At 30.5% G+C, this 13,696-nt stretch overlaps 1 protein-coding gene across 7 annotated transcripts in view; it reads left to right on the top strand.

Moving 5' to 3' along the window:
• The first annotated feature begins 8,469 nt into the window (after positions 1–8,469).
• Positions 8,470–13,696, top strand: part of LOC143197182 (forkhead box protein P4) — a 106,517-nt gene continuing 101,290 nt past the window's right edge. For all 7 annotated transcript variants that reach the window (XR_013005940.1, XM_076405418.1, XM_076405419.1 and 4 more), the window contains exon 1: positions 8,470–8,496. Coding sequence is in view for 6 of the 7 variants with exons in the window: in XM_076405418.1 (XP_076261533.1) it covers positions 8,485–8,496 (12 nt within the window). In the remaining variant the exon portion in view is untranslated. The remainder of the gene's footprint in view (positions 8,497–13,696) is intronic.

The raw sequence follows: 13,696 nt of genomic DNA, 5'->3' as shown, positions 1-13,696 counted from the left end.
ATATAAACACACTGTATTGATCGGTAGGACTCTTCATTGGAGTTGATCATCGTCTACATATATTACGTTCATCCGATTTTAATTAATTCGTTTCTCCCTTCTGTTTTACAAATTACATTTAACTTGCCGTATGTATGTTTGCATTTTTTTAAGGAGCACCTAAAATATACGCTGAAATATAATTTGAATTTATTGAAAACATATTGGTTTACTTTTATGTGCCTGAGAGGAAAAATAGTTGAAATAAAGCGGGAAACAACTGGAAGGATTAGTCAGGGAGAACTGAACTTTATTATATTGAGGATTAGCTTCTGCTGGTTCACAACAAAATGGGAATTGAAGATGTGGCTTACAGAATACGAAACAGCCATGGTTTTAGTACGTGATCAAATGTGGCAATAATTACATTCGAACGATAATACATTGCACTACATAAAAAATACATATTTTTAGACTTGTCACAAATTCATAAAAATCTATTAGCTACTAGCTACTCTAAAAGATTTTTGGCAAGCAAAGTTTGGATGTTACACATTGAGTTGAAGATATATCCATAGTAGTATACTTATTGAAATATTCTAAAATAAACTACCACGATCTAAATGTATCTTATTATAGTCCGATACATGTTCTAAACCTGTTTAATGATTATCTAGTAAAATTAACAGTAAGTGTGCCTAGTTCGGGGTGGCAGGTTTTTGTATTTATAAGACCTCCAAAATCTTAACTTATTAGTATTATATAAAACTTCAGTTAGGTCTGTTCGCTGCTTATCTTGTAGTTAAATATTCAAGAAATATAGAAAATGTTAATAGAAATCTATTATAATGGGCTTTCCCAGACATATATAAGAATGAGTCGTTCACCCCATAGGGAATTAAATGATAAAATATGAATAGAACAAATGATTATACAAGTGCTCACGGACTAAAATACAGAATGTAACCATTTTCGTGTTCCTCGTGAAAATCTTTAGCTGTAGTTTGTAATTTTCCTGTAATTGTAGGTAAGTATAATTGGTGCAGATAATAAACGAAAAGGTTTATTTTGTATGCTGGGGACCGATTCTTTGCCCCGTATTCCAGAAAGGACCTCTCTTACTCTCTCGATTCTTTCCTTTTCTGCAAAAGTCTGAACGAGAATTTAATGGAAACGTTTATTATATATTATATTGTTAGTATCAGCAGCGATAATCTGGTTGTACGTGAGTAGAAGACTTTTTAGCACGTGCGCTAAACTTTTGCCAAAGAATATTTTAACCCCTCGCATATGTATTCGCCCCGAAGGAGTAAATCGTTTAAATCTGCGCTTTATAACAAATTTTCGACACATGTGTACTAAAAGTAAAACACATTTGTTTCCATGTTTAATTTCTATCAATATTTAAGCATTCGCGTAAACAATGCGAACGATCTTTTAAAGTTTGGACGTGGAAATCTTTAGATTTTTGACAAAGTATAAATCGGTTCGCTGCAGGAGGTCCTGTAAATAACTTTTTCGCAAATGATAGAATTAAATATACAACATGCCTTAGCATAAACACGAAAAAATATATGGAAATAAACATCAGGCATTTTAAGCTGCTTATTATTAATTACATTGGATCAGTTGTTTAAAAATGCTTAAGAAGATTTTTATGTAACCTATGTAAATATTGTTTTATTGTGAAAAATGCCATATACAGGGTGAATACTATATATTTGTTTCATATATATTAACTATTACGTATGTGGTTTATGATGCATTATATAATTTAATGACATGCATTTCCTTTAAATTTTTATTTTAATACTTTATGTTAAGACTTTTCAATGGCAAACCTTTTCGTATATAATTTGCAATCAGTATATTTAAAAATCTTTAGTTAAATACAAAAACTTTTTTCATGGATCCATATATCAGTAATATGGAAATGGATCAAATTTTCTTTTTTGTAAACAATAAGAGCATCAGCAAGTGATGATTGTATTATAAGATACTATTTGCTTCTAAGGGATTATTAGTAGCCTCCTCATTAATTTTCTATAGGGATTTAAATATTTAAAAATTCGTGTAGCCTACCGAATGACAAATGACAAATTTGAAGTTAATTTTCAAATACATCCGGATTCACGCGGCTTGGTTACTGACATTATTTGGTGGTGTTTTTTCAGATTTTATAACATTGTCCTGTCTTGTCTATGAAGATTATATACATTGCAAAAATCCCGAATTTCATATACTTAGAAATATAATGCACAAAACGTACTTTTTGCCTGGATACAGTAACAAATAAAACAATTATTAAGACAATTACATAATACAATCGCTAATTGCGTGAAATATAATCAGTAAATATTTATAAACAAAGAAAACGGTCTGGAAAAAATATTGGCAAAACCCAAAATCGAAAGAGACACAAACAACATAATAACCTTTTTTTGACGGAACAAATTGTTCGCTGTATGAACCCTTAACTTTGGGGGGAAATAATGTTAATAGAGTGCCACACACACACACACACACACGCAGAGACACGTATGTGTATACGACTCCGAAACACAAAACAAAACCACCTGTTGTATTTATGATGCACAAAACGTCGAGCCATGTATGATCCCCGGGTTTATACCGAAAATCGGCATTTTATCAAAATAATTTTCCGTGTTTACATTCGTGGGGTATTGTTAGAATTCATTTACGTTTTTTTACACTGTCCATTCAAAAATCGGTTTTTGTTCAGGCTAATATTAGAAACCATTGTGGAGCTTTGAATATAAGAATCAGATTCAATATAATCATTTTTTTTAATCGGGTAAGTGTATTTATTTTGTTGTAGTTCTATTTCAATCAAGAATAGTCATCAATCAGTCATATTTTCAACTGAAACTGTCCTGGAAACATAAAATCTGTTTAAAAATTGATAATTTAAAAAGATATATGTTATTTTAACAGAATGCATATCTTAACTGTTTATATTGCAACCTATTGTAACTAACATTTGCCCAAATATAAATTATCTAACATCTGCCAATTTCAAATCCACACAAAATAGTTACATTTTCAGTAGCGTTGGGAGCTATCCACTGAAAACAGTCGATAGTCAAAAAACTTTTAAAAAGTAATTACTATTTTCAGTCAAATGCACCAAATGTTCCAATTTTTTTTTTAATTCATGATGTGAGACGAAGATGTACGAACCCTTACTTACATAAATTGTGAGAGAGATAAATGCTTGGAGCAGTTACTTTTATATGTGCTTATATTTTCCAACGGTAGTAACATATAAACGAGACGGAGATCTGCATACTCCTTTACGTACTAACTTCAAAAAAGAAAAGGATATTTTTTAACAATAATCGAGAGGGTAATTGAAATATTTCCTATTATTGCCATAAAAACTTCTTCATCTTTTTACCCTATTATATTAACAATCTTGAAAAATATCGTTCCAAAATTCCGCTATATTAATACACAATATATTGTTATTTACAAGGAAACTACCAAAAAGATCATAAAACTACATATATTACATATAAATCTATGTAAGCATAAATTGGGTACATTTTTGTCAAGGTCGTGGCTAGGATGACAAAGCCAGAATGTTAAAAATCAGTCGAATGAAACTAGTAGAACCAAAAATAGTAACTGAAAGTACACGACTGAAACAGTCGATAGCAAATAGTAACAAAATCACTCGTACCGAAAATAGCGACTAAAAACAATCGACTGAAACAGTCGCTGGAAAAAAGTAGTAAAATCAGTCGAACCAAAAATAACGACTGAAACAGTCGATAGTAAAAAGTAGTCAATTACTAAACAGTCGATATTCGAGTTCAGTCGATAGTTCCCAACACTAATTTTCAGGATACAATAGATCTACTACTTAGCTACGTCTGAAAAGCATTCATTTGTGAGATGCTTTTCATGATTTCCAAAATATGTATAAGAGTAAGCGGATTGGTTTAATAGTACAGAATATTTCTGTCAAGGTGCTGTCAAAAAACGATTTGTCTTAGGTTGGTTGTCTCGTTCTAGTGTAAATTATACACATAAATCAATAAATAACTTATTCACGATATAAAAATTCCAATTTACCTATAAATGTCAAGTTTCTGAATACAGCTATTTCGTATTTATGTGTGCACATAATATATGAGGACATTTATTCAGTATCCATTCTTCTTTCCAGATTCCATCATGGCCATTACAAACCGCTTATATTTTTTATTCGATATATTTTTTCTTATTCTCTCCGTGTATTTTTTCAGATGGTTTGTTTGTGTTGATATATTTAGATCAGACATAACCGATGTAGTCCTTACTGTTTGGTTTATTATCTAAAAAACACATTCTAATTTTTAGATAAGTCCCAGACGATTCGAGTGGTCTTAATAAAGATATTTATGTGTAATAACACCATATATTGTATTAGATAATTTTCAGTTACCTACTTTCATTGTTTTTACCGTAATATTAATATTTTATTTAGATTATTGTTTATATAAGTGCAGGGACGTACTATTTTTTTTACTTACTAAACTAAAATTAATATAAGCATTATGAATACATATTGAAATGTTTTTTGTGTTATTCAAATTATTTTTTTACAGCTGGTCATCACATTTCGCATAGTTCAAATTCATAGAGTCATTTGATACTATTCAAGACTTGTATCATTTTTGAGTATCTTCATATAGGTTTTCATAGATTTTGCAACATGTAGTCGTATCTATACTGCACAATATATTTCAAAAGTTATGTAATACTTTGTCTTTGGTCTTGATTTATTAACGATTTTTAATAATCTTACCCAGTCCTTATCTCCACAAAATAGCAGTAGTATTTTAACTGAGTGAAAAATAGTACAATGTTCTACATTTTATGTATTTTTAATTGCATATTAAACAACGCCCATGGTCGCTGTAAAGAAACTAAAACTATAAATTTCTGCTGTTTCAGAGCCAGGGCGCTTAATGTAATTGATGTAGTCAAGACTAGGACGCGACAAAAACTCCATAATACAACAGTTTAAAACTTTCAAAGCATTTTACTGCGAGAAAACTCTTATAAACGTTCTTGCCAGGAGGAGAATGCTCTCTCTTCGCCCTAAAAAATCGTTTAACTTTAGTTTGGAAAGCTGAAAAGCACAATATATTTTGAATTTTCATCTTAGAGAAGGAAAAATTGTATTATCATCACTTCTTAGAACCACAATTATTGTTGCAAATTTGAACAATCACTTTCAGCCTTTTGGAGATGTGGTAAAATGTATTACAGAAAAAATATAGCTAATACAATAGTTATTTTTAATTAGAAAATCTTACAGTAGTTTATCTAAATAAAGTAAAATAACTAAAAATGAGTTAATAACAGATATTATATAACAGATATATCAGAATTGAACGAAACAGGAGTAACGATATAAATAGACGTCGAATTTGAATTATTTTTTAGGAACGTACAGAACTGGATTTGTGATTTTAATATACTGTGAGTCTGTTTTGAAAGTTAATGTATTTAGCAATAAATATAAGAAGATATTCGTTATTGATTTTTGTTTGTGTATAGAAGCGTCTTAATGTTCAAGATGGATCGAATAAACATATGGGGTGTTTACAAACTGGTTCTAAATATAAGCATTAGTTTATGTTTGTGCTTACGTAAATAAAAGCGCACATACTCGGCAGTTTCTTTAGAAGGTTTCATAATAATAGTCGAATTTACTCATTCATTTTAAAAATTACAACCTTTAAATTGATTTTCGTTGCGAATAAGTTTTTAATTAAAATTGTTTTTGTTTCGAGCTAATTTCGAATGTTTGTATTGGAAAATAAGACAAAAGAACGAAAACAAATCTTAAATCTATCGTCTTGGAAGTATTTGTAGATTTGGTGGAATGGAATTGACACTAGGGCTTAATGAAATTTGGTAAACCCTTTTTCTAGACTAATAAAAATTCTTTAAATATCTAATTATCATTACAGGACTTTTCACTTTCATTGGGGGTTTAATTTTAAATGACACTTTGGGGTTAATCGACTGCCTTGCTTGCCCCTTTTAAATTTCATCAGTTTCGACCGTCAGACTTTTAAGCTTTTAGTGGTGTCATTTCTGTATTTTTTTATTTTCAATAATGAGCCATTTCCCATTAAAAAGTTAAGTTCACAGCTACATCAGAGAGTTTCGATTGTCTATGCAGTTTAAATTCATTATATATGGCTTAATTATTAATGTTATAATAAATCCAATTGTTCCGATAAAAAATCTTGAATATTGTGTTAATTTTTATTTGTAGAAAATTATTAGTAGAAAAACTGACAACCGAATACTCACAGAAAATACATGCCACGTATTCTCTGAAATGGAGTGTCAATAATAAAACAATAATATTTAGAAAACAAACAGACGGGGGGCAAAGAAAAGACCATCAATCAATATGTGTTGTTTTTCTTTATCCTAATTCTAAAAGCCCTTTCACTTAATGCCCCTGTATATCTCTGCGAGTGTGCGTTGTTTTTTTTCTCTTCGAATATTTCAATTCCAAGGACCAAAATGGTGTCCGGGGTTCAAGTTATTTTTATATCAATAGACGTAATTCTCAATATAGTTTTGTTCAATATATACGAGGTTTGAGTACAAAATAATGAATCTATTGCCGTAATACTTCTTATTTTCGACTCTTAATAATAATATCTTTCGTCTACTTCTAAACGTCTTCCGTGTACATTTTCTCTTGTTCAAAACACTGTTAGATTTAAGATTTCCCCTAAAAAAGGACACATGGTGCCAGATCCGGCAAATAGTTTTCAGATATTTTTGCTTCTGTTTAAAGGCTATACGTTTTGTTAAAAAAATAACGGAATTTGATCTTTTGACAAACCCACTTAAAGGCATGGTCAATATTATTTTGTCGTTAAGTTGGCACAACTATCATTTATACTGACGAGAATTTTTGACTTATGTGATAGTTAATGTGATTGAAATAGGCGACTAAGGTCAGCATTCAAAATATAAAGGTGTTATCTTCCAACATGGTAACGCTAGACCACAAATATCCTTACTGACTTGACAAAAATGAGGAAGATTGACTGGGGAGTTCTGATGCATCCACTATATAGTCCAATCCTTATCTCGTCCAATACGATCCCATAAGAGATTTGATTTGAGAGCATATTCTAGTATCTTAGTCTTAGTGTTGAAGTTAATTTTTCATCCAGAAATTGTCAAAAGTTCTGGTTTCATAGTGCGAAATTATGGTTTCACCAGTAAAATGACAAAAGTTCATCGATCAACATATGTCATTGATTTTTGAAATTTATAGTAATATATTGTCTTTTGAAAATATAGAAAGGTAACGAAATTATTTTCCACCCAATCCATTATAAAATAAAAAAGATATTAAATTTTTAATTTAAACCTGATTTTAACCTAAATGATTGTCGACTGGTTATGTACTATAGAGTTTTTGAGTAACAATTTACGAGCACTTCATCTAAAGTTATACTCATTACTTCAAGTACTTTAACAGTTGTACTCACTTCTTCAAATCGTGTACCATTACAATTCTTAGTTCGGAAGCTTGAAATGCAATATTTGATGATTATTCTTCGTACTGCATATGGTTTTAATATTTTTTCTAAATTCTTTAAAATATTTAATAGTTATAATAATCATTTACAAAATTCTTTTTGAAAAAATAATAGCGATATTATTTTGATAAAATAATATAATTAATGGATATTAAAAATTAAATTAATATGATACTTGAAAACAGGCATCAATATATCACAATGAAATAAAATATGTATATATTATATGGAAAATTTGATAGAATAAACAAAGAATTATTATTTAAGGAGATAGTTCAGACATTGATTTATCCGTAACATGTGTAAGAATAAAGTAACTGACCATGGATTATAAAATGGCACAAATCGATAATAATTAAAAGTCGAAACTGGCACGAGGGAGGCAAATAATGAATGCATCGAAGAGTTAAGTAACGACACATGTCGGTCGAAGGCATAGAGCCTTTAGGCAAGAGAGAGAGAGACGAGGGTCGGTCGAGAATAGATTACTGCCACTGCTCGGTACACAACTAGCTAACATTTTTTGTTTGTTTTCCTTCCCCTGTAAACAACATGCATGCAATCCTCTCACCCCACACCATCGGTCTTCTTGCTTAGTACAAATATACTACAGTATTGATTTATTTACCCCATCCCTATATAACAAACATGCGGTACCTACCTACTATGTATGTAAGGAAATACAACACAGTCGTGGACAAACATCATTTCATTATAGGTAGAATTCTCTATCGTTCGCGTGAACGCTGCTTTTCATATTCTTATTTGTTTTTCCTTATAATTTATGCGTTCGTATGTGTTTCGATTCGGAAGACGACCCACCATTAATCAGTTATAATGTGTATATTCCTAATAACAGTGCTTCATGTGCCAGTTTATGTCATTCGATGAATCTAAATATTTGAAATAAAACATGCCAGAATTCGTAAGTCTTAGTACCAAATATAACTTTGTCACCTCTAACCTCTAATATTTTCTTGTCATCTTTTTCTACACTTTTCTACAGAATCAAATTAGATTTAATTTAATATGAAACAATATATTTCAAAATTAATTAATTAAACTGTATTATTCACAATAATAGTATTATCATGTATATATTGTTTAATAATACAAATATGTAATATTAGGTTATATATACTAGTTTCGGCATTCTGCAAACTCTTTGAGGAATATCATTACCGTTTGTAAATGATATTTTTCAGTAAAAATTAAAAACCTCTGTGCTTAAATTAGAAGTCAACCGTCATATTCAACAGACATTGCCCCTGTTGATTATAATTTGTTTCGATGGACAAACTTATAAAAAGTAGTACATTCTATAGATTTGCCTTTTTTCGAAAGTGAATTCAAGAAAGTTATTATACAGAAAAAAATTGATCACATTTGGACAATGATAAAAATGCATGTTTTTATCATTGCCCACTTAAACGAAAATTATTATTACAATATAAATGTAAATAATAATCATAACTAAGAATAATTCAATGACAATTTGAACCGGATATTTGAAGAGATTCCTCGTTCTATCAATGTTAAATATTTCATTTTAAAAGAACGTTTAACAATACAGAACGAGAAAGTAGTTATTTTTAAAGTCGTAATTAGAAAAAGAAATATTTCCAAACCGCAGAAAGAAAATCATTTGTCTAATTCCAGACAATCCGGTTGACAAAAATAAATGAAAGGAGTTCGCCGGTGGAGAAAAGGAGGGGGGTCTCTTTAGGGGGGACATAATAACGAAAATAAAGCACAATAAAAAGAAATTATTTCCTGGAAGTTCTGCGAATTGTTTTTTTGAGCCCCGTTGTTTAAAAGAATATCGACGGGAAGTGTCGAGAATTTGGGATTTGACGGATAAAAGCCGGAAATAAATGAAATAAGCACCTAGTGGCTTTTGCTGATAATGCGAATATATTTATTGTTACAATGAACGGACGGGATTTTCATTTTTTAACAATAAACGCCATCATTTTTTCTATTATCTTATAAATTGTTTAAATGTTTATGTATTGAAATCGATTACCATAATTACTGCTTATAAAATTATCCTAATCCTAGTCTGTATGATTACATCTGTGCTTAATTGTATTTCTTATAATAAATCATAAGGCGCCAAATAGTGACACGTTGTGATGTAGGAACTCCAAATGCGTTAATTTCGACATTTAACAAAGCCATCAATGGGAAAGTGAGCTTTATTTCTTAGAATTAATCGCTTTACTCAAAACTTCCATTATTCTGGAAATGCAGTTCAAATGAAACGCCTACTTCTCTAATATAGTTTTTATTTTAACTCTAAATTGTCAGATCACAAACTGTTTTTCTGAAGGTTGCAAACACATTGCCGGCTTAATTTAACAAAGACTCCTCTTTATATATACCTTTAAATGTAAGAGAATAAAATCTACGGTTGGAGATTATTTTAAGGATAAATAAAACATCAATATTAATATGGATATCGAATAACAGGTCAAATTTCATTCACTGAATCACACTGTATGATACATTTGAATTACGACTATGTTTTATACACTTTTAATTATAAAGAAATATTTAATATTAATAGGAAATTTGTATACGGTATTTAAGGAATAAAATGAATTTATGAACTGCAAGAAACGATACAAAAATAGAATTCTAGGATCCTTCCGAAAAGGTGTAGATACGGGAGATATTTTTCTTATTTGATGGCGATCAAGATTAAAACTTTCCCTTTTTCGACGTCACTGATAGAAACAAGAAAACAAGTTCAAGTCCCCCAGGGTGCAGAAACGATTAGAACCCGCCCAAGCCCTAATGAAGTAACGGTTGCCGAAACTTTCCGCCACATTTTAATGTTCTTTCGCGTTTTTATAATGACACGGTTCGTCGGTGGTTGTCTCGTGCTAGCAACTTTTCGATATATACAGACAGAATTCGAAGATTAAGGTCCCGCCAGGCCTTTGTTCCATTAACTTTATTAATTAGATGTTATTCTTGCTTGCTTCGGCTTTTCATAAATAAACTTAATTTATCGATCGATCGTTTATTATCTTATTCCGAAATCAACCGCATTTATTACATTACGAGATGTCGAAGAAAGGAAAAATTCATTACGAAAATTCAACTCGGAAATATACTCTACAATATTGATATTGCTTCATGTATTAGTTCTTAACTAACATATCTTAAATATCAATAATATAATTAATTTCTGGACCATATCGAATGAAAACATCTAAAAAAAATTGAAAGAATCAAAATTCAGGGAAAAAATATCAAGATTAATTAGAGGTCCTTATAGTACCTATAAAAATGAAAACGTATTTTGTACCGATGGGTTGTTTTAAATGGTTGATAGAGAGAGGGGAGAACAGTTGAATAGCGCGAGGGAAGTAGAGGTCAAGTTAGTACGCTGGAGCTGTTTGCCAAGAAAACGTATGACAAGTCAGCAAACTTCAAGTTAACTTTAACAACGCCAAAGTGGTTAGTTAGTTATGTAAAAGTACAAATACGACCTACGGGTCCCCTGAGCACCAACCCTAAACGTAAACACACACGGTTTCACTTGGCAGATTTCAGTTTAAAAGCTTTCTGTGACAATTCGCTCTCTAACCGACACCCCCGCAGCCCCCTCCTGCCGGCAGTCGAACGAAAAATGTTTTGTCGCACTGTGAAGGCGCTGGAAATTAAGGGCTCGGCTAGGTTTGCATCTTGATCCGGTATGATAGGATTTATTGACGAAAAAATCAACGTGAATGGCTCGGAATACCAAATGGTGAACAGTGGCGTACTTCAATTATTTCTCGCAAGAATTATACGTTCTAATCATGTTTTAAAAGTCATTTATTAAACTTAAAATTCTTTAATAGCAAATTTTAAATTCTAATTACTAGATTAGTTAATTAAAATTGTGAGGAATATTAACTTATTAAATGAACTGCACTCTATAAATAACAAGTGATGCATAAATATAATCGGTTTTAATAAAAGAACTTTTAATAAATATAAACTCTTGAAAGAATATAAAATGAATATTAATTATGACAATTGTATAGAAGATTAATAATTACAGGAAGGGAGCAGAAGGAAATAAACAGAGAAGCCAATCGTAATATTTAGGAATAAAAATCCAAAAATAGGTAATGTAATATTATGATGATATAAAAATATGAGAAATAAAATTTGCATTATGAATTGGAGAGAAATAAATAATTAATATACAAATTGTAGAATATTTAAGTATATTTCAAAATTGGATGACATGTATATACATATATAATCAATTTGTAAATTAACACAATATTGTTTTTCTCTCAATGTTATTGTGTTCCACGAAAAATCAACGGGGAGTAAGATGTGTATTGAAAACGATATTCATTCTAGCTGTCTTCCCAAATTTGAAACTGTTGGAAATGTCTAATGACTGGGTACGACCCTTCATCACGTCTTCCATTTCATATTCATCAGACCTCGGTCCATGCGATTTTCATTTGTTTCCGAGAATGAAGAGATATCTGAAAAGGAAGGGATTTTGATAATATGTAGACAATACTGCATATCACATAATGGAGAATGCTTTGAAGGCGACTGAAATAATTTTGTAAACAAATTAGTAGATACATGTTTTACAACAAAACATATCTCGTATATATTTTCCATTTATCTTCGTGCCGCTACTGACCCAGATGGAAAAAAGTGGTCTGGACCAATTTTAAATCAAAAAAGAAACTGGACAAACAAACGGATGCTGATGAGGAGCATTGATGTGATATGACAAGGTCCAGGCGCTAACCCTTATCTGAGCCGTTCAAATCCGGCCGGTCAACTAACCAAACTTCTATTCGGGATGCATTTTAAGAAGTTTATTTTACGATTGACTTATTCAACATTACGGAATCGCAGGAATCGCATTGACAGTCTTTGATTCGATAGCGTGCGAGAAAATTCAAGAAGTAGACGGATTTTTTTTCGTTTTACACCTCGTTTATTCTCTACGATAAAAGCAAAAGAATATATTATAGATATAGATTAATAATAGTAGTCATTCGTCATTAGAGTTGGTTTACTGGTTCTTCTTTCGGACATTTCTTTTTCAACGATTAATCTCGCCTTTGTCGACAAATTTTTGAAAAAGTCAGTGAAATTTTAAACATATCGAGGTCGACCGACATATTTCAATTAGTGATCTCATTCACTATGGTACTAAACATTGATCATAAAGCAGTTTTGAACCATTTATATAAGATAGAATAGCAAAAGAAACTATTAATATTACTTTGATCACAACAAGTTTAAACCACGTACATATTTAGTCATTTGCAAAAACTGAGAGAGATTGGCTGAGAAGTTTTGATGCATCCACCGTATAACCCGGACCTTGTCCCGTTCGTCTACCAGTGTCTTGACGGCGCAAAGCTGGCTTCAATTGGGGATTGCGAAGATCATTTGGTTCAGTTGTTCATCTAGAAACCTCAAAAGTTTTCCAGTTACGAAAGTATGGTTTTACAAAAAATTGACAAAATTCACTGAAAAAAGATGAAAAAACGCCATAATTTCTTGAACTAATGAAATGTTTAACATTTTAAGTTTTACAAGTAAAAGTTTTACATTTACGTTAATTATTCTAGTAATAAAACAACTGGTTTATATTCAGTTGTTTATACATAGTTTGTTATTGAAGAAATGCTTATTTTATATACCGCAAATAAATATTTGTTAATATTGATGATATTTTTATCAAGGCCGAGTCTAATAACTAAGGTTATTTAGTTATTGCAAATATATCAAATAATATAGTAGTCACTGCTGTAATGATTGTGGTGGTTTTGATGATATTTTTACTAAATGAATAAGTAATCGCTCTATTCTAATTAATGGTGTTACTATGAGTTAATGGTTAACAGTAATTTTTAGTGACACTTTCCTAAAATTTCTCTAAATACAACTGTTCATATTGTGATGGAATTCTATATTTTAAAACAGTAATGTGTAAGTGTATTTTTATTAATGACAATTTATATTTTGCTCTTCAATACAATTTTTGTCTGATTAAATTATTAATAGTTTTACATTTACATGAGCTGTAAAACAAGGAGTCTATTAATTAACGAATTTTTGGAGAAAATAATTAAAATATTACG

This window comes from Rhynchophorus ferrugineus, unplaced genomic scaffold (assembly GCF_030347505.1).
Source record: "Rhynchophorus ferrugineus isolate W39M unplaced genomic scaffold, kcgeb_rfMv2 rfM5, whole genome shotgun sequence".
In the NCBI taxonomy this organism is placed as follows: domain Eukaryota; kingdom Metazoa; phylum Arthropoda; class Insecta; order Coleoptera; family Curculionidae; genus Rhynchophorus; species Rhynchophorus ferrugineus.
The sequence above is the reverse complement of the archived record's forward strand: the minus strand, read 5'-3'. Positions and strand labels throughout refer to the sequence as shown.